The 27,742-nt window shown below is 40.3% G+C and overlaps 1 protein-coding gene across 1 annotated transcript in view; it reads right to left on the reverse strand.

Moving 5' to 3' along the window:
• The window catches only part of LOC121866215, a 66,213-nt gene that overhangs the window by 17,314 nt on the left and 21,157 nt on the right, over nucleotides 1-27,742 (reverse strand). The window contains exons 3-4 of the mRNA XM_042365822.1: nucleotides 20,962-21,846; nucleotides 20,649-20,701 (exon numbers count right to left, since the gene is read on the reverse strand). Of these exons, the coding sequence (XP_042221756.1) occupies nucleotides 20,649-20,701; nucleotides 20,962-21,846 (938 nt within the window). The remainder of the gene's footprint in view (nucleotides 1-20,648; nucleotides 20,702-20,961; nucleotides 21,847-27,742) is intronic.

The following is a 27,742-nucleotide window of genomic DNA, read 5'->3' on the forward strand; positions in this document are numbered from 1 at the left end:
TTTTACTATAAACTGTGTTACTAGTTTCTTGAATCACTACATACTGTATGTTTTTATTGTAAACTAGCAGAATCGCCACCCTCCGGGCGGCTCATCCGCGAGACAACGGTAGGACGCCACCCTCCTGGAGGCTCCACATTGTCTCACTGTTCAGTCCCCAAAACTTCTTCTTCTTTCAATAGTTCATTTACGGTGTATGTAAGTTCCACTATGTTTTTCACTACAACGGTACAGCAAAGTATATTTTTTTAGCATTAAACTGTTATTATTTTATTGTCTAATCATCACTACATATAACACCACCCATCATCACTACATATAACATCATCCATCATCACTACATAGAACATCATCTATCATCACTACATATAACACCATCCATCATCACTACATATAACACCATCCATCATCACTACATATTACACCACCTATCATCACTACATATAACAATATCCATCATCACTACATATAACATCATCCATCATATAACACCACCCATCATCAAGGACATGAACACCATCATCACTACATATAACACCACCCATCATCACGACATATAACACCACCCATCATCACTACATATAACAACATCCATCATCACTATATATAACACCATCCATCATCACTACATATAACACCACCCATCATCACTACATATAACACCATCCATCATCACGACATATAACACCACCCATCATCACTACAGATAACAACATCCATCATCACTACATATAACACCATTCATCATCACTACATATAACACCACCCATCATCACTACATATAACACTATCCATCATCACTACATATAATACCATCCATCATCACTACATACAACAACATCCATCATCACTACATATAACATCATCCATCATCACTACATATAACACCACCCATCATCACTGTACATCATCCTTCATCATTACATATAACACCTCATCCACCATCATCACTTCATACATAACACCATCCATCATCACTACATATAAATATCATCATTACATATAACAATTCATCCACACCGTATATATAACACCACAACGCATCATCATATATATACAATTCACACCCATCATCACGATATATAACACCACCACCATCACTACATATAAACATCCATCACTATATGTACACACCATCCATCATCAATACATATACACCACCCATCATCACTAAGTGTAGGTCAAAACATCCATCATCACTGGCATATAACATCATCCTTCATCATTATATATAACACCACCACTATCACTACATATAAATACCACCCATCATCATCAGCATATAACACCACCCATCATCAATGACATATAACACCACCCATCATCACTACATAACAAACATCCATCATCATATATAACAATCAATCCATCATCACTTTAAGTATATAACACCACCCATCATCACTACATATAACAACATCCATTATCACTACATATAACACCATCCATCATCACTACATATAACATCATCCTTCATCATTACATATAACACCATCCATCATCATCACTACATATAACACCATCCATCATCACTACATATAACATCATCCTTCATCATTACATATAACACCATCCATCATCATCACTACATATAACATCATCCATCATCATCACTACATATAACACCACCCACCATCACTACATATAACATCATCCATCATCACTACATATAACACCATGCATCATCACTACATATAACACCACCCATCATCACTACATATAACACCATCCATCATCACTACATATAACATCATCCTTCATCATTACATATAACACCACCCATCATCATCACTACATATAACACCTTCCATCATCACTACAGATCGGTAAAGTAGTTTCCGAGATTCTCGTGTGGACATACAAACAAAAACACACGCACAAACAAACAGACATACTTCTTTGTTATATATATATATATATATATATATATATATATATATATATATATATATCACTGTAGGTGCGCGTGATCCAGGTATATGCTGATAACCACAAGGAAAAGGAAATCACGAAGTTCCCAAGCGCTTTCGTGTAATTCCCATCTTCAGTGGTGAGTACAGACTAAAATAGAAGTGCAGAACAAGTTATATATATATATACAGAGGAGGGTGAGAACAAGTCCACAGAGGTCAAGTATTGGTAATGACCCTACTAATCTTTACAAAAGCACCGCAGCGGTCGGTAGTCAGGTAATGATATTAACAATTTGCTGAGGAAAGGTGATAAACAATAGAATAACGTGAAAAGAAGAAAAGCGAATTTCTTCAGACAGCAACAATGGGAGAGCGAGGTTGCCAATGAGGTCAAGAACAGCAGGGCAGCAAAGTGACTTTTAAATTATATTATACTGGAACTAGGGGACAAAGGCTCCACAGGTTTTAGTATAGACATCTTTTGGGTTAAGCAATTTCAGATTACGGAATTTCGTCCTTATGTGATTTTGAAATTTAGACTGTAATTTCAGGTTACAGAAAAAAATTGCTCCTACAGAATTTAAAAAATATATATTTTTTTTAATCGAAATTTGTACAAGAAATAGTAAAAAAAAAATTCATGTGGATGCATCTGTGGTAGCAAAAAGACCCCAATGGTCTCACAACAACAACAACGTTTTCAGTCACACCCCACAAATTACAATGAGTTTCGTAAATGAGGCAACTGCTGAGAATGAAGATGGCAGCTCCTGCCGAGTTACTACCATCTCTATCATCCATGAAGCTATCCAGTCTTTTTGAAACATTTGTGAACTCTTTCCTAAACTCTTAAACTTTCAGCCTCTAGGAATGCAAGTTTAGTTTCACCTATCCTGATATGGAAGTTTCTAAGTCCCGAATCATTTTCGTCATTCTACGCTGAACCGTCTCTAGTGAATTGATATCCATTCTATAATAAGGACACCAGAACTGAACCGCATAATCGAGGTGCGGCCTGACTAGCACAAGATAAAGTTGCAGCAAGACCTCTGCACTCTTGTTACTTACACTTCTAGATATAAAACCCAATACTCTGTTTGCCTTATTTCGAACATTAACGCACTGTTTTCTAGGCCGTAGGTCCGGGCTTACAAGTACCCCGGAGGTTCTCTTTCACAAGTCGACTCTCTAGGTTGATGTTGTTAAGTATACATTGACAGTATTTGTTCTTCCAATATTAAGAACGCTGCACTTGCTGGTGTTGAGATTTCATCTATTTTCTCACCACCCCTGCAGTTTATTTAGATCCTCCTGTAATGCATTTGCATCCTGCCCTGAATTTATATGCCGCCCTATTTTGGTGTCATCCGCAAACTTGCTTATGTCACTGCTGATCCCAGTATCTAGATCATTTATGTAGATTATGAACAAGAGTGGGCCTAGTACTGACCCCCGGGGAACCCCACTGGTTACACGGCCCCCCTCAGATATAACACCATCTACGCTGACCCTCTGCGTTCTATCAAGATCAGAGACGTTACTGAGGAAAATTCCAGCTTAAAAGTCAGGTAATATTGACAACTACACTGTTGACATATTATTTGTTTTGAAGTTTATATTATTTCTCTATTTTCATCAGTGAGTTCTGATAAGATAATTTTTATGGAGAATATTTTGATTAATATTGAAGAGTTAGCATGTAAGGCAATGAAATCTGTGATATAATAATAAATATAATTCTATATACGGTAATATATTGGATAGGACCTAAAACAAAGCGTACGGCGTGAAATAATTGAAAAGGATTGCGTCTAGTTGAAACCTGTTTTGGCTCTGCCCTTTTATAAGTAGGTGCTGTCCGATTTCATTAGCTGTTGGTGGTTTTGTGTAACAATATGTATAATTACTCAAATATGATTGAAACCTTAATATTGTTATACCGAGGCATAATTTCGTATTATAATCGTGTAAACTAGGTGTTATAATTGTTTCTGTCCCATGCAGCAGTTATTTTTGGTAAATTTAATTAAAATTTCTTGTATATATTGATGATATTGATGTATTAATTATGTAAGAATATTCTAGAATGTATTGCATCATTTGTGTTCTGATTTACCTCTTATTGTAAGCCTAGATCATTCTAGAATTGATAAATGGCAGTGAAGAAATAAGCAAAGCATTGAACAGCTACTTCTTATCAGTTTTCACAGAAGAAATTTGCGATGAAATTCCAGAGGTGGAACTGATATTTAAGGGAAAGGAAGAAGAGAAATTAAAGAATATCACTATCAGAAAAGAGGACGTTCTTAAGAAGAAAATAAACTAAAGAAACAAAAATCCCCAGGGCTGGATGAATTTTCCGAGTCTTGAAAGAGTAGGAACAGATTAGCGGACCCTCGTTAACTTATTTACAAAACATTAGACACTGGAGTTGTGCCAGACTTGTGGAAACAGGCAAATACCCATATTCAAAAAAGGGAGACAGAGCATCAGCGTCAAATTACCGGCCGATCAGTTTGACGTCAGTCGTGGGGAAATTTTTGAATCAATTATAGCAGATAGCATCCGATCGCATCTAGAGAAAAGCAAATTAATCTACGACTCTCAACATGGGTTTACAAAGGAAAATCTTGTCTAGTTAAAAGTCTTGAGGTAGTAGATAATGACGAAAATTACGATGTTATTTACTTAGACTTTAGCAGCATTTGACAGAGTACCGCATCAGAGGCTTCTGAGAAAAATTAAGGCTATGGAATCGAGGGGTTTTAAATTGATAAAATCATGGCTCACCGATAGAACGCAGAGGGTCAGCGTAGATGGTGTTAAATCTGAGTGGGCCGTGTATTAGTGGGGTTCCCCAGGGTCAGTACTAAGCCCACTCTGTCTGATTATAGATGACTGTGTGTGACAGCTGCTACAAGTGCGGATGACACCAAAATAGGGCGGCATATAAATTCAGGGCAGGATGCAAATGCATTACAGGAGGATCCAAATAAACTGCAGGGGTGGTCTGAAAAATGGCAAATGAAATTCAACACCAGCAAGTGCAGCGTACTTAATATTGGAAGAACAAATACTTATAATGTATACAGCCTTAACAACATCAACCTAGAGAAGTCGACTTGTGAAAGAGACTTAGGGGTACTTTGTAAGCCCGGACCCTGCTGGCCTAAAACAGTGCGTTAATGTTTCAACAAAATATGGCTGCTCTTATATCTAGGAAGTAAGTAACAAGAGTGCAGAGGTCTTATTGCAACTATATCTTTGCGCTAGTCAGGCCGCACTCGATTATGGTTCAGTTCTGGTGCCCCTATTATAAAATGGATATAAATTCACTAGAGTCGGTGCAGCGAAGAATGACAAAAATGATTCCGGGACTTAGAAACCTTCCATATCAGGATAGGTTAAAGAAACTTAACTTGCATTCCCTAGAAAGACGAAGAGTGCGGGGAGATATGATAGAAGTATTTAAGTGGGTGAAAGGAATCAATAAAGGGGATATAGATAAAGTTCTTACAATATCCGAGCAGGATAGGACTCGGAGCAACGGATTCAAGTTGGATAAGTTTAGGTTTAGGAGGGAGATAGGAAGAAATTGGTTCACAAATAGGGTGGTGGACGAGTGGAACAAGCTTAGCAACTTTGTAGTAAGTGCGGGAACTCTGGAAAGTTTCAAAAGGAGGCTAGATAGATTCATGGATGATAGAGTGTGGTAGTAACTCTCGACAGGAGCTGCCATGCACAGGCCAACCGGCCTATTGCAGACTCCTTATTTTCTTATGTTCTTATGTTCTTACGTAGAATTCTCCAGACGGGTCTCGAGCCGACCTCCCGCGTCTGGACATCGCTAGAATGTTCTAGGCATTTGACGAATCGTATAAATCTGGCGCGGGCTGCCTTCAGGAAATATTGGAGCAAAATATTTCAAATAAGCCAGGAAGACAATCTGAACTTCTGTATGAACACCGAACGACAAGTAACCAATCACATGACACACACAACCCACATCTGGCAACCAAGTCCCAACATAGACATATACAAGTAATAGAAGCTCCAAAAGTTGTTGGTAGCGAAAGTCAGAGTGGGAAGATGACAGAGGAAGAAGCAGGGGGTTAGGAAGGGAATTGTAGTGGCTTTACACGACATGCGTTATATATGTTTTACTAGAGCAGAGCGCACGAATTGGGTTCTTGTCTGTGTTGGGTGTGTGATCCTTGGGTCACCACTCCTCCGGATTGTGTTAGATACAAGTAATAGAAGCTCCAACGACTTTCCCTGAAATCGAATTCGCAACTTTTCGATTTACAACAGGTACCTACTTACTGTTAGGTGAACAGGGACCAAGGGGGCTAGCATGAGTGTCCAAACAACTTTCCGCCGGCCCGGGAAACGAACCGGGAAACGAACCCGTGACATCTTGCTTGCAAAGCAAGAGCGGTACCACTCTACCTACGGCGCCCCCATAGACATAAACACTCTTGATGATTAAATACTCTTGACGATTTTTCCACACTGATCAAACCAATCACCGCAGAGGAAATACACAAAACAATAAACAGTTTCAAGAACAAGGCCCCGGGCATCAGTAAAATAAACAAACCCATACTCCAGCATCTACCAGTCAACATGATACTCCAACTAAGAAACATTTTTAATGCATCACTTGCCTCTGGCTATTTCCCAAGGAAATTTAAAACAGCAAGTATCAGACTTATACCAAAACAAGGTAAATCCCCCACTCAAGTATCAAATTAAAGACCAATCTCTCTTCTAGAACACCGGGAAAAGTCCTAGAAAAAAATCATTAACCACCGACTGAGAATACACCTCGAACTTGAAGAGAAATACAACCCCAGGCAGCACGGATTTAGAAAACACAGAAGAACCCATACAGCCTTACCCCCAATTTACAAAAACATAGCAAACGCATTGCACAAAAGAGATCAATGTAACATAGTATTAAGGGACGTAGCAAAAGCATTCGACAAGGTCTGGCATTTAGGGCTCAAATACAAAATTACCACCCAAGAACTTCCCAACAACTTTACTTCCTTTCTTTATAACTTCCTTGACAACAGAGAGGCCAAAATTATCAATGGTAACCACATAGGCCCAAGCATCAAGTTATTCAGCGGAGTACCACAGGGAAGTAACCTCTCGCCAACACTCTACACAATATACACGGCAGACATTCCACCTCCTACACACGGAGAATACATAGCTTATGCTGATGACGTCACCTAAATCATCCGACATCCAGGCAAGGGCAAACAGATGATGGCACGAAAAACAGCCCGCGTCATCGAGGGAATCAACGAATATGAAAAAAAGTGGAAAGCACAAACCAATACACAGAAACTAAAGATCATACACATTGCCAAAATAAACCCAGCATCAATCACAGTCAACAACGTACCTATACAATACTCCAACGAAGGCAAAATTCTGGGACTCACAATAATAAGAACAGGCATAGCAAAACACATAACACAACGCAAAACGCTTGCCCAGTCACAACTCACAAAACTACGAAGATTTAGCAAAATGGACACCAAAATTCAACTACACCTATTCAAAGCACTTGTCCGCCCCCACCTGGAGTATCCACCAATACCACTCAGCACGATCAGCAAAACCAGCCAACTTAAACTTCAATCAGTACAAAACAAAGCTATCATTAGAGAATCAAAGCAACTCCCGCCATACACCACCAAAATACAAGAACTTCACGAATTATGCAATATCGAACCACTGAACACACGTACACACAGCCAAGCACAGAGAATCTGGAGCAAACTTGAAGAGTTGGAGGACCCAATATTCTCCCAGTTAAAAGAAGAAGTAACTACTAAAACACACAGCTGGTGGCCTAAGAGCCTCCATGCTGACATAGGAGAACAAGGCCCCACTTTACACATATATGTGAACAAATAACACCACCATCTAACAAACATGAATTAACACCCATTACACTAATGAATGCCTAGCTAGCTTAGCTCCCCCTCCCCCATCCACCTGCCTCCCTCGAGCGGGCAGGCGTCTGCTGTGTGTGGCCACCACCCCAACATATCAACTCGTCTCAGCCAAGTGGACAGCCCACCTGCTATCACCCCCTACTACTTTACTTCTCGTTTCTATGTTTTCCTTCTCTCTCTCCTCTCCTCTCCCAGGGCAAAGTCATTTGCCACTTTACTTCATTATCATCATCATCATAGGGGCAGTTAATTGCTCGCCCCTGTTCCTAGTGTAAAGGATAATAAGCCTAGCAGAACAACTGAAGACAATTGTTGTGCAAGTAATGTGGAATATAAAGTCTAATATAAAGTGAGAAGACTAAGGAATTGTAAACTGGTAGTGTGCTGACTATGTATTTGAAGTGCGGAGTTAAGCTGTGAAGACATTACCCTGTTAACAGTGTTGTGAAGAATTACTGTTTATTAAAGAAGACTACAGTGCACAAGAGTTTTTCTGTGACCTGGTGGAAATCTACCTGCCTGTTGTTTGTGTGTTCACAAATACCTATCGTCGGGGAATTAACGGAGACTGGTGGGATAGCCTGTGGTAATTCGACAACTCTTGTGAGATATCTGTTGCTCTGGAAGCTGGGGAGGATGTGAAAAGAAGGGGGTCGTAACAATATCATTACTTATTAAATACTTTAAATAAGGGCGGACAAGTTGATTAAAGTTCTGTAAGTGCAAACATTAAGACTTAAACGAACCTGAAATTCGTCGTATTTCATGAATAAATATGAGAACACTTAGCCGTGAGAGACAGATGGTCTTTGGATAGTGTGGTTTCAGAGTCCGGGAGAAATTACCTTTATAACTGGCTCAATTTTTTTTTAAATCTTATTTATTGTTGATTTGATTGTTTTTTTTCCTTTTTTTTCGTTCCATAATTTTCTATATATTTTCTTCACTATTTCTCTCTGTATTGTGTCCAAATAACAGTTCTCCTAATTTTATTGTTTTCTGAAGACTATGTTGTACAACAGTTATTCCCAAGACGCAGTACAAACTTGTATTTTTTAATGACAGTCCGAGAAAGCTAATGCGTTAGCTATTCCGTGCATCTTAAGATGCTTTTTGTCTTTCTTGGCAATGAGGCGGCAGTACACAGCCAATCGTATGCTGTGCTACTTGGGCTCTCCCACTCTCTGCTCTGTCAATTGAAATCTCACCCTTCCCTCCAAAAGAGACTGCCCAGACTGTGGGAATCCCTGTGTTTACTACTCAGTGTATATTCCAGTGTAATGGAAAAACCGATACTATGGCATAATCATTCACCACTTCCACAATGCTGTGGTTCACTGCGTCCCCTTGTCCCAGACAAGGTAAGTTTACCCATGGCAAGTGTTAAGTTAAGTTAGGTTAGGTTAGGTTAGGCTGAACTTTTAAATAAACACTTTTTAACACATTTTCCAAAATTACGACAGTGTCCACTAGAAAACACAGTGAAATTGCAGTGTTTTTAAATTCGTTTTCTATGAAAAATCAGCGGTGGTGCTCATCAATAATTACCAAAAGTCATTTACACTAATACCAACACTTTCTTTGATAAGAGTAGAGCTTGCAACCCTACTTAAGAGTCATCAACCGGATATAGTAGGAGTTGTAGAACTGTTGGACAAGAACAGGAGAATCGGCCCGGAAGACTCTGAGTTCAATATACTGTAGATGGATATGACTCATTTACGAACATTTCTCAGGGAACTTGCAAGAAGGGAGTGGTTACCTGTGCTAGGAAGGACTTTAGAGCCACCAAGGAATTATGGTGAAATTGCGCAATGTTGTGTTAGTGAGGTCGGTGGTTTTCTTTTCTCTTTTTTTCAGAAAAATGAGTGAAAGAAGATTTGAGTTGGGAAAAGGGAGTAAATAGTTCAGAAACTGAAGAAATTTAGGAGATAGAAGGAGGTCGAATGACTGCTTTGCTACTGGTCAGCTAAACTAATACTAGTTGGTTAAGGTGGCTACACACTAAGCACTTTCCTCCAAACAAGTTGCCCATTTTGCTGGCCTTTGGACAAAATGCCCAGCAAGTAGCAGGATTTCGGTTGTTGCTAGAAATGGACAACGATTTGCCGGGAATCTTTGTTGGCCAGATTAGTACTGAAATGAGCTTCATATAATGTCAAGTAATAAATCATGAAACAATGATAATTTAAAATATAACATAAACGGTGACATATTTCTATTTATTCACCACTTTAAAAATTCTTCAGTATTATTAAATCATTATTCATGGTCTTCTTTGACCAGCCAGCTGCTGCCAATTTTAAGGAAACTTCATAACGCACCCATTTGTATTTTCTTTCGCTTTTGTAGACGCCTCACTTGCTTCAGCAATTGAAGGACTATAAGCACAATCCTGCAAGGACTCAACTGTAATAACGGAATCCATGGCAAACCTCGTCAAGAGGCTTTGTTGCTGTTTTTATTGCATTGGACAGATGCGTCAACAAAACACCCCAGTGTGACGCAAAACGTCTCTTTGTTTTGCTGGCCGCACCATGTTTGCCAAACACGTTTGGAGGAAAGTGCCCGGGCCAGTGTGCCGCCGCCTTTAGGGTTATGCTCTGATCTAGTTATTATGGTTTTCTTAGAGTTGGATTCTGGTTGGCTGGTTGCTCTGTCAGTACATGCACAAGACAGCCTAACCTATCCCATATATGGGTGTTTTGAGGTCATATTTAATATTCCGCTGACCCTACTGTTAGATGCTGGTCTAGGGAAGTTGTCTATTGGCTGGCCGTATAGATTGTGAATGGTAATGAACTTCTTGAGGTTTGGTAACGCTTTGGAAACCATTTTTGGTTGTTGTCCTTGTCTGGTGGGAGTCTTTGCAGGAGTTCTTGCTTCGAACGTTCCTTTTTTTTTGCCACACTGCCAGATAGAATGTGCAGCTTCTGGTTGATGGGTCTAAAGGCCGTATTCTCAGTCGTTACATCACTATCAATCGAGAACAGTGATGGGTGAGGTCTTTCGGAGACGCCACAGTCCCAGTGGATCAGGTTTGCTATCACGATCATTGGAACATTTCATCGGGAAGGGGTAACCGCCTCATAACAGCCTCGATGAATATAAAAACCTTTTTCACACTACAAATTTTGATATATTGAGAAAGAATATATTCAAAACTGAAAGAAATGAGTCTCTTTGGCCCAGGAACTTTTGTTTCCATATAATTCAAAGATTGTCAGTTGGAATTTTCTGATGAAAAGAGGGGGGGTCTGGACTCCAAGGGACCCACCATGGATCCGCCCCTGGTTCGCCAATTGTCGGCTATCCAGTGTGGCCAACAGCCAGTGAAATGTAATTTTAAAACCTCATAAACACCAAAGAATAATAATTTCTATATTATAGATATCCTTTTAACACTATTATGTTCATTTGATATTATGATGTTTTTTTTTCAGTTTTGGTTACTTATTGCAGTACTCCACACCTGGGTTGTGGTAACAGTGGGTCATATAGCTGATTTGGAAATATTGGTAGTCCTGCCCGGTATATTGCGATCCCGATTCATCATATTTCCCGAAGCATGTTCTTGAATGACCTCACCCCAATATGCGTATGGTGTTCAATGGCCGGGCACACCATCAGGCATGACGACCGAGAATACGGCCCTTATTCCCAGGTCTCTGTGTATCATGGCTGTGGTTCTGGTGAAGGGGTATCTATCACCTGTGACGATCTCAGGGCTTTGTTCTGGACCACCTGTAGTTCTAATAATTGGGTGGTATTCATGATGTGAAGAGGTACTGCTGGGTAAGTAAATAACAGTAGGATAAGTGATGTAACCAGGTGAGGGTTTATTTTCTAAGGAACATAAAGTACGTTAAAGCACTACATATAGGTTTTCAGTTCTCGTTTTGCCTTTTCCTTCCTGGTGTGGACATAATGGGAGTTGCCTGTCGTGGATATATTCAGGCCCAGAAAGGTGCCTTTGCATTTGTATTCTATCTGGGCATTATTGATTACTAATGGATGGGTTTTTCTTCTGCATAAGGGTATCACTGTGAATTTGGCGAGACTGGTTTGGATTTTCCATTTTTCTTTGATAGGCTGTCTTGTGTGTGCTCTGCATGGGAACGGGAGGGAGGGTCTACCAGCCTACCACCACAAACAATTCACTTATTATTATAAGAAAAAATCTTATTTTATAGTTTTATATAATATTTCATTTATTTCTAAGTTGCATTGGAGCATTGAGGTAATATTTACAAAATATTTCCTTTATTTCCAAGGCAAATTAAAGTACTGAAATGACATTTCCAAAACTTTATATGGTTTCTTATAAAAATAAACTGTGGCAGTTGGCGCTCGCCATAAACTATGAATATTCGACCGTAAAAAAAAGAGAGGTAGTAATAGAGTTACCTGTGAATTTAAGAATGCGAATTTGCATTATCTAGAATCCACTTTACAATGAATATAGTAAATGAAGCACCTGCTGGGAATGAAAGGAGGCCCGATCCACTTCCAATTTCAGCGACATCATCGAGTTCTATTTCTGGCTTGAAAGTCATGAACACACATATTGACACTTTCCTCGGCAAGAGATCAGAGAGTGAAACTCAAGGCCTATCAACCGGATATTGTGGAATTGTTGTATAAGAGTAAAAGGACCAACCTGAAGGATTGTGAGTTAAATTTAGATGGAGATTACTTACGAACTTCTCGCAAATAGCTTGAAAGAGGCGTGTGGTTATTTATGCTAGACAGGACCTCAGAGTGAGGGGACAGCGGGAGGCTTGTTTTGAAGAATCGAAATAATGTAAAATTAAACTGAAGGGAAGAGACATACTCATTATTCGATGTACTTATATATCCCCGAAATGCAGTTTATTAAACCAAGGGGTTTAAGAGCCATAAAAGCCAACGCAACAGTGCTCAAATCCAGGTGTCTCCTTATTACAGTATATGGGGACTTCAACTATGGCGAAATTGACTGGATAAATTAAATTACACCAAATGACAATAACAATCCTGCAACTCTATTTGTAGAAACTCTGGGAGACAATTTCTTATTCCAGCATGTTAAATATCCGATTGTCTATAAAGGGGTTAACGAGGAGGGTATGGTGGCCATGTTGGAACATTTAGCCCCCGTTGGCACTAGCCATCACGTGATGTCGTCCATTAAATTGAACTGTTACTTGATGCATGGTGAGACCAGGCGAAAGTTCAAATATTACACTGGCAATTATGGCAGGATAAGGGAGGAAATGAGGTGTATTCACTGGCCTGATTTGTTGTGAAATAAGATTGTGGATACTCCTCTGAATATCATAGACAATATTGATGTAATTGATTGATAGATGTATACCCAACACCAAACCCACTGGCTCCAGGACTTCAAGGACACTACTAAACATGAAAATAAAATAAAAAACACATCTATATTTGACCGTGTGCTATTTTCTATGTACAATATTACAGTCGAAGAAAATGGTATATTCTGCATGTTAGATGAATAACTATTATTAGTGCTATAATCCACAGGGGATAAAGTTTCAGACTGACAACGAAGATTTCTTGTAAGTAATTTATAATATATATTTATAAATTATTTGTTCCTTACTGTACTGATCAATTTACAATAGGACATAAAACAGTAAAAGTGTAATGTAATTTTAAAGACATGGAAGATACAATCAGGGGCGGATCCAGGAATATCATAAGAGGGGGGTGGGGGGGTCTAAGAAGTTGTGGGTGGGGGAACATGAACATGGAGAGCACAGCGAGCCCACCCAGCTGTTTCTTTTTTTTTGGGGGTGGCGCTGAAAGTGAAGGGGTTAGTGGAGATAAGGCATTTTTTGTAACACGTCTTATGATGCATGGAATAGCTAACGCGTTAGCTTTCCTGGTCTGTCATTAAAAATACGAAATTTTTACCGCGTCTTGGCAATAACTGTTGTACAACACAGTCTTCAGAAAACAATAAAATTAGGAGAACTGTTATTTGGACACAATACAGAAAGGAATAGTGAAGAAAATATATAGAAACAATATGGAAAGAAAGACAAAATGGAAAAAAAGTCAATCAGTCAACAATAGCCATGGCGGCTTGATCCATTTTTTATACAGGAAAGGTGCTCCACTACGTAATGTATGTTCTCTCATCTCGCGGCTACATTGTGTTGTTTACAGGTGTTCGCATATAATATACACATAAGAACATAAGAATGGAGGAAACTGCAGTGGGCCTATTGGCCCATTCTGGGCAGTTCCCTTTACACCCAACCCCTATTGCTCATATGTCCATCCAACCTATGTTTGAAACTATCCAGCGTATTCGAGTTAATGATTATATTTGTAACTTGTTCCACTCGTCCACTACTCAATTTCCAAACCAATGTTTACCTATTTCGCGCCTAAATCTAAATTCGTCGAATTTAAAATCATTGTTACGAGTTGGCTCCTGGTTGATTAGTTTGAGTACCTTTGTAATGTCCCCTTCGTTTAGCCCTGACTTCCATTTAAACAATTGAATCATATCGCCCCTCACTTTACGTCTCTCGAGGGAGTGCAAATTAAGATGCTTTAACCTGTCTCTGTACTCAAGGTTCCTAATACCGGGATTAGTCTCTTCATTCTCCTCTGAATTCTTTCTAAGGATTCTATATCCATTCTGTAATACGGTGAACAGAATTAAACTGCGTAATCCAAGTGAGGTCTCACAAGCGAAATGTATAGTTTTAGGATGACCTCGCTGGTCTTGTAATTAACACTCCTTTGTATAAATCCAAGTACTCTACTAATCTTATTTTAGTAAATACACATTGTTTACTTGGCTTAAGATTCCTACTCATAATTACTCCTAAACCTTTCTCGCAGTCAGATTTCCCTATAACAACGTTGTTCATCTGGCATCTGGATTCCCTGTTTACATCTCCTAAACTGATTACTTGACATGTGTCCACATTGAATTTCATCTGCCATTTGTCAGACTACTCGAAATTTTTTTTTTTAGATCTTCCTGTAGTTTTACAAAGTCCTCGTCAGATTTAATTACACGCCCTATTTTAATGTCATCAGCAAATTTACTTATGTTGCTGTCTACGCCGATATCTATGTCGTTTATGTATATAATAAATAATAATGGTCCAAGTACTGAGCCTTGAGGTACTCCACTAGTGACGTTGCTCCCATCTGATTTAGTGCCGTTAATGCTCACTCGATTGTTCCTGTCCTGTAACCATGACCTAATCCATTTTAGAATATCTTCTTTAATGCCATGAGCCTCCACTTTTCTTATTCGTCTTTCGTGGGGGACTCTGTCGAAGGCTTTGCTAAAGTTGAGATATACCACATCATATTTGTGCCCCTCATCCACTGATCCGAAAACAGCTGAAAAGAAGGTTAATAGATTAGTTAAACATGACTGCTCGCTTGTGAAGCCATGTTGGGAATCATTGATCAACTTGTGCTGCTCCAGGTGATTTCGAAAAGAGTTTGAAATGATTGCTGTCAGTAATTTCCCTACAATTGATGTTAGACTGATTGGACGGTAGTTAGAGGATAGTGATAAGAACATAAGAACATAAGAAAATAAGAAGTCTGCAATAGGCCGGTTGGCCTGTGCATGGCAGCTCCTGTCGAGAGTTACTACCACTCTCTATCATCCATGAATCTATCTAGCCTCCTAAAACTTTCCAGCGTTCCAGCACTTACTACAAAGTTGCTAAGCTTGCTCCACTCGTCCACCACCCTATTTGTGAACCAGTTTCTTCCTATCTTCCTCCTAAACCTAAACTTATCCAACTTAAATCCATTGCGACGAGTCCTATCCTGCTCGGATATTATAAGAACTTTATCTATATCCCCTTTATTGATTCCTTTCACCCACTTAAATACTTCTATCATATCTTCCCGCACTCTTCGTCTTTCTAGGGAATGCAAGTTTAGATTCTTTAACCTATCTTGATATGGTAGGTTTCTAAGTCCCGGAATCATTTTCGCCATTCTTCGCTGCACCGACTCCAGTGAATTGATATCCATTCTATAATAAGGGCACCAGAACTGAACCGCATATTCGAGGTGCGGCCTGACTAGCGCAAGATATAGTTGCAACAAGACCTCTGCACTCTTATTACTTACACTTCTAGATATAAAACCCAATACTCTGTTTGCCTTATTTCGAACATTAACGCACTGTTTTCTAGGCCGTAGGTCCGGGCTTACAAGTACCCCTAAGTCTCTTTCACAAGTCGACTTCTCTAGATTGATGTTGCTAAGGCTGCATACATTGCCAGTATTTGTTCTTCCAATATTAAGTACGCTGCACTTGCTGGTGTTGAATTTCATTTACCATTTTTCAGACCACCCCTGCAGTTTATTTAAATCCTCCTCTAGTGCATTTGCATCCTGTTCTGAATTAATTTGCTGCCCTATTTTGGTGTCCTCCGCAAACTTGCTTATGTCACTGCTGATCCCAGTATCTAGATCGCTTATGTAGATTTTGAACAAGAGTGGGCCTAGTACTGACCCCTGGGGAACTCCACTGGTTACATAGCCCCACTCAGATTTAACACCATCACGCTGACCCTCTGCGTTCTATCGGTGAGCCATGATTTTATCCAATTTAAAACTTTCCCCTCGATACCATGAGCCTTAACTTTTCTCAGAAGCCTCTGATGCGGTACTCTGTCAAATGCTTTGCTAAAGTCTAAGTAAATAACATCGTAATTTTCGTCATTATCTACTACCGCGAAGACTTCCCTTCTTGAAAATCGGTATTACATTCGCTATCCTCCAGGATTCTGGTTCTACAACCGTTTTTAAGGACTTGTTAAACAACTTTCCTAAGGGCATACTAAGCCATACCTTACATTCCTTTAATACTCTGGCAAATATCTCATCGGGACCTGGTGATTTATTTGGCTTCAGTATGTCTATTTGCTTACTAACATCGTTATTAGTCCCTACTATCTCGCTTAATTTATTTTCTTCACTAACTCTGTATATAGTCGGTGCCTCGGGTATCATGTTTAAATTTTCGGTGGCGAAAACTGTTGAAAAATATTCATTCAGATAATTGCTCATTTCTCAGTCGTTATCAGTTAGCTCTCCGGTATCTGACTGTATTGGTCCAATCTCTTCTCTTGTTTAATTTTGATACATTTGATTGAATCCCTTGGGGTTTGACTTCGCCTCCCTTGCTACCTTCAGTTCATTATTCCTCTTTGCTTTTCTTATCTCGGTCTTAACCCGATTGGCCAATACCTTATAATAATCTAGGAGGTAAACTTCACCACGATTTATTCTCCTACCTATAGCCTTCCTTTGTCTAGTAATATTCTTGAATTATTTTATTTATCCATTTAGGGTTATTGTTGTTTGATCTGAGTTTTCTGTGTGGTATGATCTGCCTTTGTGCATTAAGTAACTCATTATTTAAATTTTTGTGGAACTCCTCAACCTCAGATCTCGTGATCAGGTCATCCTCAACTTTCAGGTATCCAGGTAAGGTGAAGTCGCCCTTTGTGGGTACATTGTGTGAGGTCACCTCATGTGAGGTCATGTAATTCACCCTCAAGTGTGATACCCCTTCTCTTAGCTGCCTCTTCAAACTATCAAAGTTTGTCCTTCTGAAATCTGGGACTTTAGTGGAATTTTCCTTGCAGCTGCCCTGAAATTTCTTATTTCTGTGTGATCGCTGTTAGCAAGTTCGTTCCCTACCTCGACATTACTAATGAGGCTTTCTCTGTTTGACAGAACTAAATCGAGTATATTATTACCCTGGGTGGGTTCGGTTATATGTTGACTTGGGAAACAGTCCTGAACAGTTTCAAGAAAATCCTCTGATTCTGAGTTACCCGTAAGGTCAATCCAATCTATTTGACTAAAGTTAAAGTCGCCTACTATAAAGCCTTTAATATGTGTGGAAGCCCTGCGTATTTCATCCCAAATAAGTTGCTCATTAACTTTATAAGATTAGGAGGTCTAAATATTACTCCTGTGATTAATTTTTCTCTACGTTCGATTAATTCTATCCAAATTGTTTTTATATTCCGCTCAGTTTCTATTTCCTTATTTATTTCACACTTCAGATTATCTCTGACATAGATTACTACTCAGCCTCTTTTCCTAATCTGTCTATCTGTATGGAATAATTTGTAACCTGCAATTTGGTATTCGACAGGCAACTCACGTGAGTCTAAGTTTATCCATGTTTCGGTGAAATTTTCCGTACATGCCAACGCCCTGATTTCATCCATTTTGTTTCTCATACGCCTACTGTTTGCGTAGTAGACATTTAAATTGGTCGTGTTGTGAGTCCTCTCTTTGAGGTGTTTAGGTTTTAACTCCCTGCCTAATTTAGTTTTGTCATAATTCCGAGCACTATTTCTCTGTAACCTTTCACTTTGTTTCCCCACTCCCACTGCAGTCTTCTCCACCCCCTTGCTCATATGTTCCCCTAGCAGTTTAAGGACTTCGACATCTTTTGAACTGCCCTCTTGATAGAGCCAGCCAGGTTGTCACCCCAGCCCTAGACAGATGTACCCCATCCTTAGCACAAAGGTCCCTTCTGCGGCAAAAGTTATCCCAGTTGTCAACGAATGGGAATAATATTGACTTGCAATAACTGTCAAGACGGCCGTTGACACCAACTGCCCTTGACAACCATTCATTGCCAATTCTCCTAGGCAGGACACCACAAATGATAGGGATCCCTCCCTTCACCCTAATATGTTCTATAGCTGTCTTGAACTTATCAAGGAGCTCCTCCCTCCTACACAGGCAAATATCATTGCCTCCTGCACTAAGGCAAACAAACCCTCATCCTATTTTTATTTTTAGCACAAAAAGCTCGATCCAGGTACCATACCTGGGAATCGGCAACAATTAAGGTTTTCGTACCTTCCTTGTCACTGAATATGCTTAAGTCCAATTCGTCTATCAAAGGCTGAAAGAGGTACACTTAGCTGTTGTTGTCGTATCCTTGGTGTGTTTTTTCACCACCAGTTTGGTCGTCCCTCTCCTCACAACCTTCCATTCGCCTGAGTTTTTGTAAGACATGGGCTTTCCTTGTCTTGTTTCTTTCTTCATCCTCATTATCACTTCCTTTAATTTCAAGATTTCTTCCTTGGCCCTCTCTAACTCGGCCCTCAGAAGGGCATAGCCCTGTTAGCAAGTAGTACTAGCTATTACTGACAATTAATCCCCGGGAGCTAAGCCTGCCGTGACCTTTCCTCTAGTGAGGTCAGAACACAACTGTGAGGTCAGAACACACGCAACACGACGAATTTCAGGTTCGTTATGTCTTAATTTTTGCGCTTACAGAACTGTAATAAATTTTTCACCATTATTTATAGTATCTTATGAGTAATGATATTAAAGTTTTAATCATATTTGAGTAATTATCAATATTGTTACACGAAAGTCACCAAAGGCTAATGAAATCGGACAGCGCCCACTTAAAAATGGGAGGAGCCAAAACTGATTTCAAGTAAGCGCAATTCTTTTCATTTTTTCACTCCATACGCGTTGTTTTAGGTCTTATCCAACATACTACCGTTTATAGATTTATTTTTATAATTATATCACATTTTTTTATTGCCTTACATGCTCTCAACTTTTCAATATTAATCAAAATATTCTCCATAAGCGGCCATGATAAGCGTATTTTCAGTGGGAGAAATCGCTGATTGCTCATTGCTATTTGGGCAGAGTGGGCGCTGCATAAGGCTAACGCCTGTTCGAGGTGTTAGTTTTCCCTCTGAATGTGTCATGCGCGCAAATCAAAAGCAGCATCTCTGCATACAGAATAGTTAACGCGTTAGCTAATACGTGCATCGAAAAAGCCTTACAATAAATGCCTATACAGGTAGTCTACTAATGCTCACTCCAATATTTAAGGACTAATAGATTTGTGTGCTTGACTACCACGTTTTTCTATTATTCCTATTTTAAGTTATTTGCTTCTGTGTGTTCAGTGTGCTCAGATATTCTCCCCTAATTAATATTCTAATATTTTTTTCAGTCTTTTTCTCCTACTTTTTGTTATCCTCATCGTTTTGCTAATAAATAGACATACATATTTTTACGCCTTCATTGTGGTTGCAGTATCCAAGCCGACAGACAGTGTGGCTGTGTGGCTGAGAATACCTCAAGTCTACAAACTCTAACGGATGTTGTTTCTCGCGCAAATATATGATATTAAATTTTTATCGCCTTCACTTCACGAATAAATCAATACATAGGTATAATGATGCAAGCAGTTCAGAAAATATGTTATCTTCTCCTAGCAGTGATCAAGATTCGAGTTGTGGGGTATTGTGTGTCAGTTTATAGGCCTACAGTAGTTATATTGAAAGGCATATCCTGTATATAACCTAAGGTTCAGCTATATAATTTTGGTACTCAAATTATAAAACAGTATACACCCTGAGTTATGGTAGTCACCTGGATCATGGTACTCATCCTAGAACACAGTACTCACCCTGGGTCAAGGTACTTACCCTAGTAAACAGTACTCACCCGGGGTCAAGGTACTCACCCTAGATCACAGTAATCACCCTGGGTCAAGGTATTCACCCTTGAACACAGTAATCACCCTGGGTCAAGGTACTTACCCTAGAAAACAGTACTCACCCGGGGTCAAGGTACTCACCCTAGAACACAGTAATCACCCTCGGTCAAGGTACTCACACTTGAACACAGTAAACACCCGGGGTCAAGGTACTCACCCTAGAACACAGTAATTACCCTGGGTCAAAGTACTTACCCTGGGTCCTCGCGCTCCCTTCTCCCCCTTAGGTCCAGGAAGATATAACTCGTCTGTGAGTAAAGAGGAAGCATGACGAGTTAAGTATGACACATAAACAATAAAAATCCAAAAAACGTTGTAACAAAGTTTTCTTTTGGTTTAATATTGCAATTAAATTTGAACTTAAAAGTAGTATTAGCGAATGGAGGAATTAATCAACATAAAATTTAGCCGCCTCATAACTACTAAATAACCCAGTCCTATGAACTAAAAACAAATATGTCTGTCTAACAGCTTTGTCAACAAAACAATCAGCTCTTACTCAACTAACCATTGACAATATCGTCTCCATGGAGGTAACTAGTGCCATAGTCGGTGGAGACAACTGAAGACCTCGAGAGAAGGGCTAGGGTGGAGGTGGGAGTGGGTGCAAATCTGATCCTTGGGGTGGTGCTGTCAGGGAGGAGGGTGGTTGATGGGGTGGCCATGGTGGAGGTTGTTAGTGTTCTTGATGTGGTAGTTGAAGGGAGTGTTAGTGTTTTCGAGGTGGTAGTGAAAGGGGTTGTTGTTAGTGTTGCCCTCGGTGTGGTAGACGAAGGTGTAGATGACATGTTTGTAACGGGGGGCATGTCAAACGTCTCATAATTCAATTCATATGTTTCGAGTTCCCTCGAAGATATGAAGCCAAGGTCAGCATCTACGTCGTCTTCTAAGCCTCCGATGAAGTGGTCCTCGTACAGAGTGAGGGCAGGCAGCTGGTCGTAACCCTCATAGTCGTAGTCTTCATAGCTGTAGTCTTGGTGGGAGCAGTCAGTGTTGACCCCCGGTGGGAAGACAACCTGTCCTTGGTGGTACCTGAGGCAGGGCTCCTGGTGACTATAAGGCAGTTCTTGACAAGTGAACGTGTCTTCAGGCCAAAACAGGTAGTACTTTTCCATTATTGGGAGACACTGCTTCATGGCAGAGTCACACACCTCTCTACAAGGCGGTAGAGGTTTGGTCAGCCCAGGGGCGCATGGTGGTGCCAGCACCCCACACACTACAAAGCGAAATTCGTGACTGCAGGCGATGGTGTGAAGTTGGTGCCAGAATTTGGAGGCGACAGGCTCGGCCTCGCGCGGGCCCTGACCCAGTAGGTTGGGGAAGATGGCGTGGGTCCACTCCACGCCGCTGCACGCCCACACGCCCACGTCCTGACAATGGTCTGTGTCGCAGCCTGATGTCCCCGACACCACAGATAAATCTTGTTTATTACTATTATAGTGTTAAACTCTAGGAAGCTTCTTGGATCACAAGGTGGAATTCAAAATTCTGCTGCTAATTAACAAGCAGAATTAATGATACTAAACAATAAAAAAAGTTAAATTAAAGTATAAACACAGCAATATGATTCCCTAGATAATATAGCTATAGTTGAGCACAACACAATTCTAGCATGTAGAAACACCTTATGAAAATAAATTTTCCTGACATGGATCTCAGTCCTTAACACAGACATAGGTAGTATAAAAATCTAGTTATTAGTTTGGTTAATGAATGCTAAGAGTATACCATCAACAGATAGAGGGTTACTGATATTGCTGCATTAGACTACAGTCACTATAACTACATCATTACTGGCTAGAGCGTTACAATAACATCGCCTGTGTGTGTTTTTACAAACGGTTAGACACACTTCTAAGGTAGCACTTGGTTATGACCAGCTTATAAGATGGTGGGTAAGTGGCGACGATCAAGGGCTAGCGACCTTCCTCTAAGCCGTTTGTGGTAATGTAAGTGTAGAGGCGTGGTGCTGACTGGCCACCTGAGGGAGGTCTTCAAGTTTCTTCTGCCGGAATATATCGATGGTGTGAGGTGTGTATGTGTGTGTGTGTGTGTGTGTGTGTGTGTGTGTGTGTGTGTGTGTGTGTGTGTGTGTGTGTATGTGTGTGAAAGGCGGCGTTATTTTCCTGCTGCGTATTATGGGGTGTGTATAGTGGTGGTGGTGTCGAAAGTGTAGTGGGAGGGGTCATCATGATAGTCTGGACAAGGATGATGTGAGAGAGGACAGTGTGGAAGAAGAGCAATGTGGGGGAGAAAGGTTGAAAGGCAGAGGTTTAAACTTGCTCTAACATATCATAACAAGAGAGTGTGAACATGGCATATAGAGAAGGATGTCAACAGCCTTCATGCTCTGTTTATCTTGGCCGTGCCTTTGGCCGCACAATCAATCAATCAATCAAGCTTTTTCGCATTATGCAGAGTGCGTGTTCAATAAGAAGCAAACTATACACATAGTTCAACTTTACAGTCGGTAGTAAGAAGCAGAAGCAGCGGCGTGAGACAGAACACCAAGGCTGATGGTCGGCCAGCAGTAATCCACCTCCCAGGCTCCACTACACCCACCAGGAATGGGTCACTTGCTAGGCTGTTATCCCATGGAGAGTTCTTATCATCTAAGTACAAACTATCTACAACATCAAGATCATGTGTGACATGATAATTCACTTATTAGTCTTAGAAAAAATAAAGGAGATTGATAGAAAATAAGATACATCGAGATCAAGTGAGGGAAGACCTCATCATAGCGACCCCTCATTCTCTTAACATCATAGTGGGTCACACACCGTCAGGACAGTGAAAGTAAAGACTAAGTTGGTGGGTCCTACCTTTCCGCCGCTTGGTTCCTAGTGGGGTAATGGAGAGCAAGAGGAAAATGAGACACGGTTCTTGACTTATAAGAAACATATTACAGTCACTGTATATATATATATATTATTATCTCTTGACACTTCCTTCAGATTATAAAATAACTGTGTTAAATTTAAAGAAAGTAATTTATTACCTATCAAAGTCTGTTTATTTTATTTCTACTAAAGTGACTATCATTGACAAAAAAAAAAATAATAAATAAATAAATATATATATATATATATATATATATATATATATATATATATATATATATATATATATATATATATATATATATATATATATATATATATATATATATATATATATATATATATATATATATATATTTCATGTAGATCCACAATGGAAACGTGGATAATATAAATCTTTTAAAATCACACAAAAAAGAGAAACAATGGAGTACCTTAGCTCTGAAGATGTCTTGAAAAGACATATATATATATATATATATATATATATATATATATATATATATATATATATATATATATATATATATATATATATATATATATATATATATATATATATATATATATATATATATATATATATATATATATGCTGATAACCACAGGGAAACAAGAAAACACGAAGTTCCAGGCGCTTTCATCTGTACTCACCTCTGAAGATGTGAATTACATCAAAGCGCTTGGGAACTTGATGGTTTCATGTTACCGATGTGGTTATCAGCGTATACCCTGTGCAGCCTGTATATGGATCACGCGCACCTACAGTAATTTATTTGCGCATATATATATATATATATATATATATATATATATATATATATATATATATATATATATATATATATATATATATATATATATATATATATAAACTACACACGTACAAAAAGTCCTTACTACTTACTAAACACAGATGTATATTTGTAATGATATAGGCTACAACCTAATTACGTAGAGTAACCATACATACACATTAACCACGTACATCAACCACACACAATTATCTTGTATATTAACTACACACACACAAACCACGTGCATTAACCTCACGCACACAAACCATACACACACAAACCATACACACACACACACACACACACACACACACACTAACCAGACACACACATTACATATCTACACTAATTAAAAAATACTAAATTCACCCTCCTCCTTTTGTACGCCATTTAAACACGTACTAACCAAATACACTAAAACACACTAGCCACGGACACTAAACACACACACTACCTACTGCTAATACTTTGCTGTCACTCGGAATCGAGTATGACGATCATCCAGCTATGATACAATGATATGCGTTATGGAGGATGTCACCTTCGTTCGTGAGCTATGAGGTGACTCGAGAGGCCTATACAGGACCGGCAAGGTCGTCCACAGATGATGCACGTGTGGAGGGCTACATCTAGTGCAGAAGGGGCGGCGGCAGCGTCTTTCTGGCGTTGGCTCTTGTTTGCCCCAGTATGCAGTTTGGGCTAACTAGAAAGTATTGACACCTTATTGTGTGGTGCTCCTCCAAGCATTAAGGTGTGTAGTGATCGTCTCCCAGGTGAGGTGGTCGATTTGGCACTTTTTCAGATTTGTCTTAAGACTATTCTCATACCTTTTCAGTTGCCCCCCAGCATTTCGTTTACTATTCGCTAGGTGAATGTAAAATAGCTTCTTTGGTAGTGTGCTGTCATACAGGCGAGTAACACGGCCAGTCCAAGGTAGTTCATGGATAATGGTAGCCTCGATGCTCCTACAGTTGGTGTCAGCGAGAATACTGGCATTTGTTCTCTTGTCTTCCCAGTGAACTCGGAGGATGGAGCGTAGACTACCTTGGTGAAAGTTTTCAAATACCTTGAGGTGCCTCCTGTATGTGACCCATATCATGCTTCCATATAGCAGGGTGGGGAGGATCACTGCTCAATATACGTGCAAGTTTGTAGATAATTTCAGTTCCTTACAGCTGAAGACACGGGTACGGAGCTTGCCAAAGGCTTGAGATGCACATCTGATCCGATGTTGAATCTCTTCACCGATGTCCGCAGTGGTGGACAGGTGGGAGCCGAGATACTAAAAGTGGGTAACATTAGATAAGGTAGTACCGTTAAGCTGGATGGATGGTGTAGTTGTTGCTGAACCAAGGGAAGGCTGAAAGAGAATCTGAGTCTTATGTACATTCATCTCAAGGACGAAGTGTGCATACGCATCTGCGTATGTGTTCAGGATCTCCTGTAGGTTACGTTCAGTGTGAGCGATGAGTGTGAGGTCGTCTGCATACTGAAGTTCAGTAATGGAAGCTGCCGATAACTTTGTTCTTGCCTGGAGTCGTCTAATGATGAAAAGACCCTTCATCCAGTACTTGATGTCCACCCTGCCGGCTAAATTCGCACTGGCACGAGTAAGGAAGGTAGCCAAAAACTGGAAAAGAAAGTTGGTGTCAGTACACATCCTTGTTTTACCCCCGTTTGGATGGGAAATAACTCAGACTGGGTGCCATTGTACAGGACACTGCCGTTCATGCCATCTTGGAGTTGCCTCACAATGGCGAGGAGTTTTGGTGGGCAGCCAAAACGGCTGCCCTGTTGACTGAGTCGAAGGTCTTGGATAGGTCAAGGAAGGCCATGCACAATTGCACATGTCACTATGCTGTTCTCTGCACTTTTCCTGTGTCTGGTGGACAGCAAACATCATTTTAGTGGTGCCATGTGATGGTCTAAAGACACATTGAGATTGTGGGAGGAAATTTTCCGCTTGAGGAAGAAGTCTGTTTAGGAGGACTCGGGCAACAATCTTGCCAGCTACGCACAGCAGCGAGATCCCGTGGTAGTTGTCACAGTCTGACCGGTCTCCCTTATTCTTATAAATACAGGGTATTGACGATGGATGCGTCTTTAAGAGCTTGGAGGATTTCCTCATTTTCCCCTATATTCTCCAGGAGAGAGTGGAGATGGCTGGTAAGCAGAGGTCCTCTTGCTTTGTACACCTCGGTTGGGATTCTATCAGGCCCTGAGGCTTTGTTATTTTTTATCTCTTTGCTGGCATTAGCTACTAGATCCACGGAAAGAGGATAGCTGAGGTGGGTTAGCTCTGGATGCTAAGAAACTTGCTGGGTAGTCAGAACATCCACATTGATCTTTCGGTTGAGCAGACAATGGTAATGCTCTTTCCAGTGCTGAAGGGTGCCTTTTTTGTCTTGAATTAGGGAGTTACCATTGGATGAGCGGAGGGGGCTGCGCCATGAGTGATTGGCCCTTAAAATATTTCAGTGGAATTGAAAAATTCCCACATTTCGTGTTGATCTGCAAGTTTTTGTGTTTCACATGCTTTATTTTTAAACCAGTCGTTCTTCAGATTGCAAAGTTCCCGCTGGGCTGCAGCTTTCTTCTTGTGGAAGGTATCAGCTTTGATCTGAGAATGAGCGTTGTTCTGACAGTCAGTTAAAGCAGTACATTCAACATCAACGAGTATGTTGATTTCCGGGTCATTTTCATCAAACCAGTCCTGGTGTATTCTTTCGATCTGGCCGAGGGTTATTCTGCAGGTTCTTGTCATGACAGTGGCGAGAATACCTCATTCGGCATTGGGAGTTGGGTTGTTTGTCAGCCCATGTTCGAGCTGCTCTATGAAAGTATGTGCTACCACTGTATCCTCCAGATGCTCAGTGTTAAAACCTCTTCTAGATGATTGTTGCCTTTGCCCGTTTGGGGCAAAGTGAAGTGAGAGTTTGGCTCTGATGAACCGATGATCAGTGTTACAGTGGTCTGAGCCACGCACAGCTCGGGTGATGAGGACATCTCAGCGATCTCTTTCTCTTACAATAATGTAGTCGATGAGATGCCAATGTTTGGATCGTGGGTGTTACTTGTCGGCCTGTCTAAACGTGGTATTGGTGATATTGGTGATATTGGTGATAATCAGGTTGTGTGCAGCACACTTGCTGAGGAGGAGTAGGCCGTTGGGATTACACTTTCCTAGTCCATTTATCCCTATGATTTCCTGCCATATAACAGCATCTCTGCCAACTCTGGCATTGAAGTCACCGAGGAGCACAATCTTATCTTCTCTGGGGATAGAGGTTAGTAATCGGTCAAGATCGACATAAAAGGCCTCCTTGAAGTCATTCTCTGCATCCAGTGTTAGGGCATATGGACTGATAAAGAAGGCATGACGTGGGTGATTCAGTGGGACTCGGAGCGCCATGAGGTGCTCGTTGATCCCAACAGGCATATCAGTTTGCCTATGTACGATGCATTGGTAGATGGCACAGCCAACTCCGTAAATGCGTTTTCTCTCCGCAGCAGGCTTACCCTTCCAGAAGAAGGTATAGCCAGACCCCCGTTCTGTGAGCTGGGACTCACTAATGGCTGTTACGTCGATGTTATACCTAGCCAGCTTTTTTACCACAAGGGTGGTACTTCTTTCAGGACGCTCATTTGT

Source organism: Homarus americanus, unplaced genomic scaffold, assembly GCF_018991925.1.
Source record: "Homarus americanus isolate GMGI-L3 unplaced genomic scaffold, GMGI_Hamer_2.0 scaffold47725, whole genome shotgun sequence".
Lineage (NCBI taxonomy): Eukaryota > Metazoa > Arthropoda > Malacostraca > Decapoda > Nephropidae > Homarus > Homarus americanus.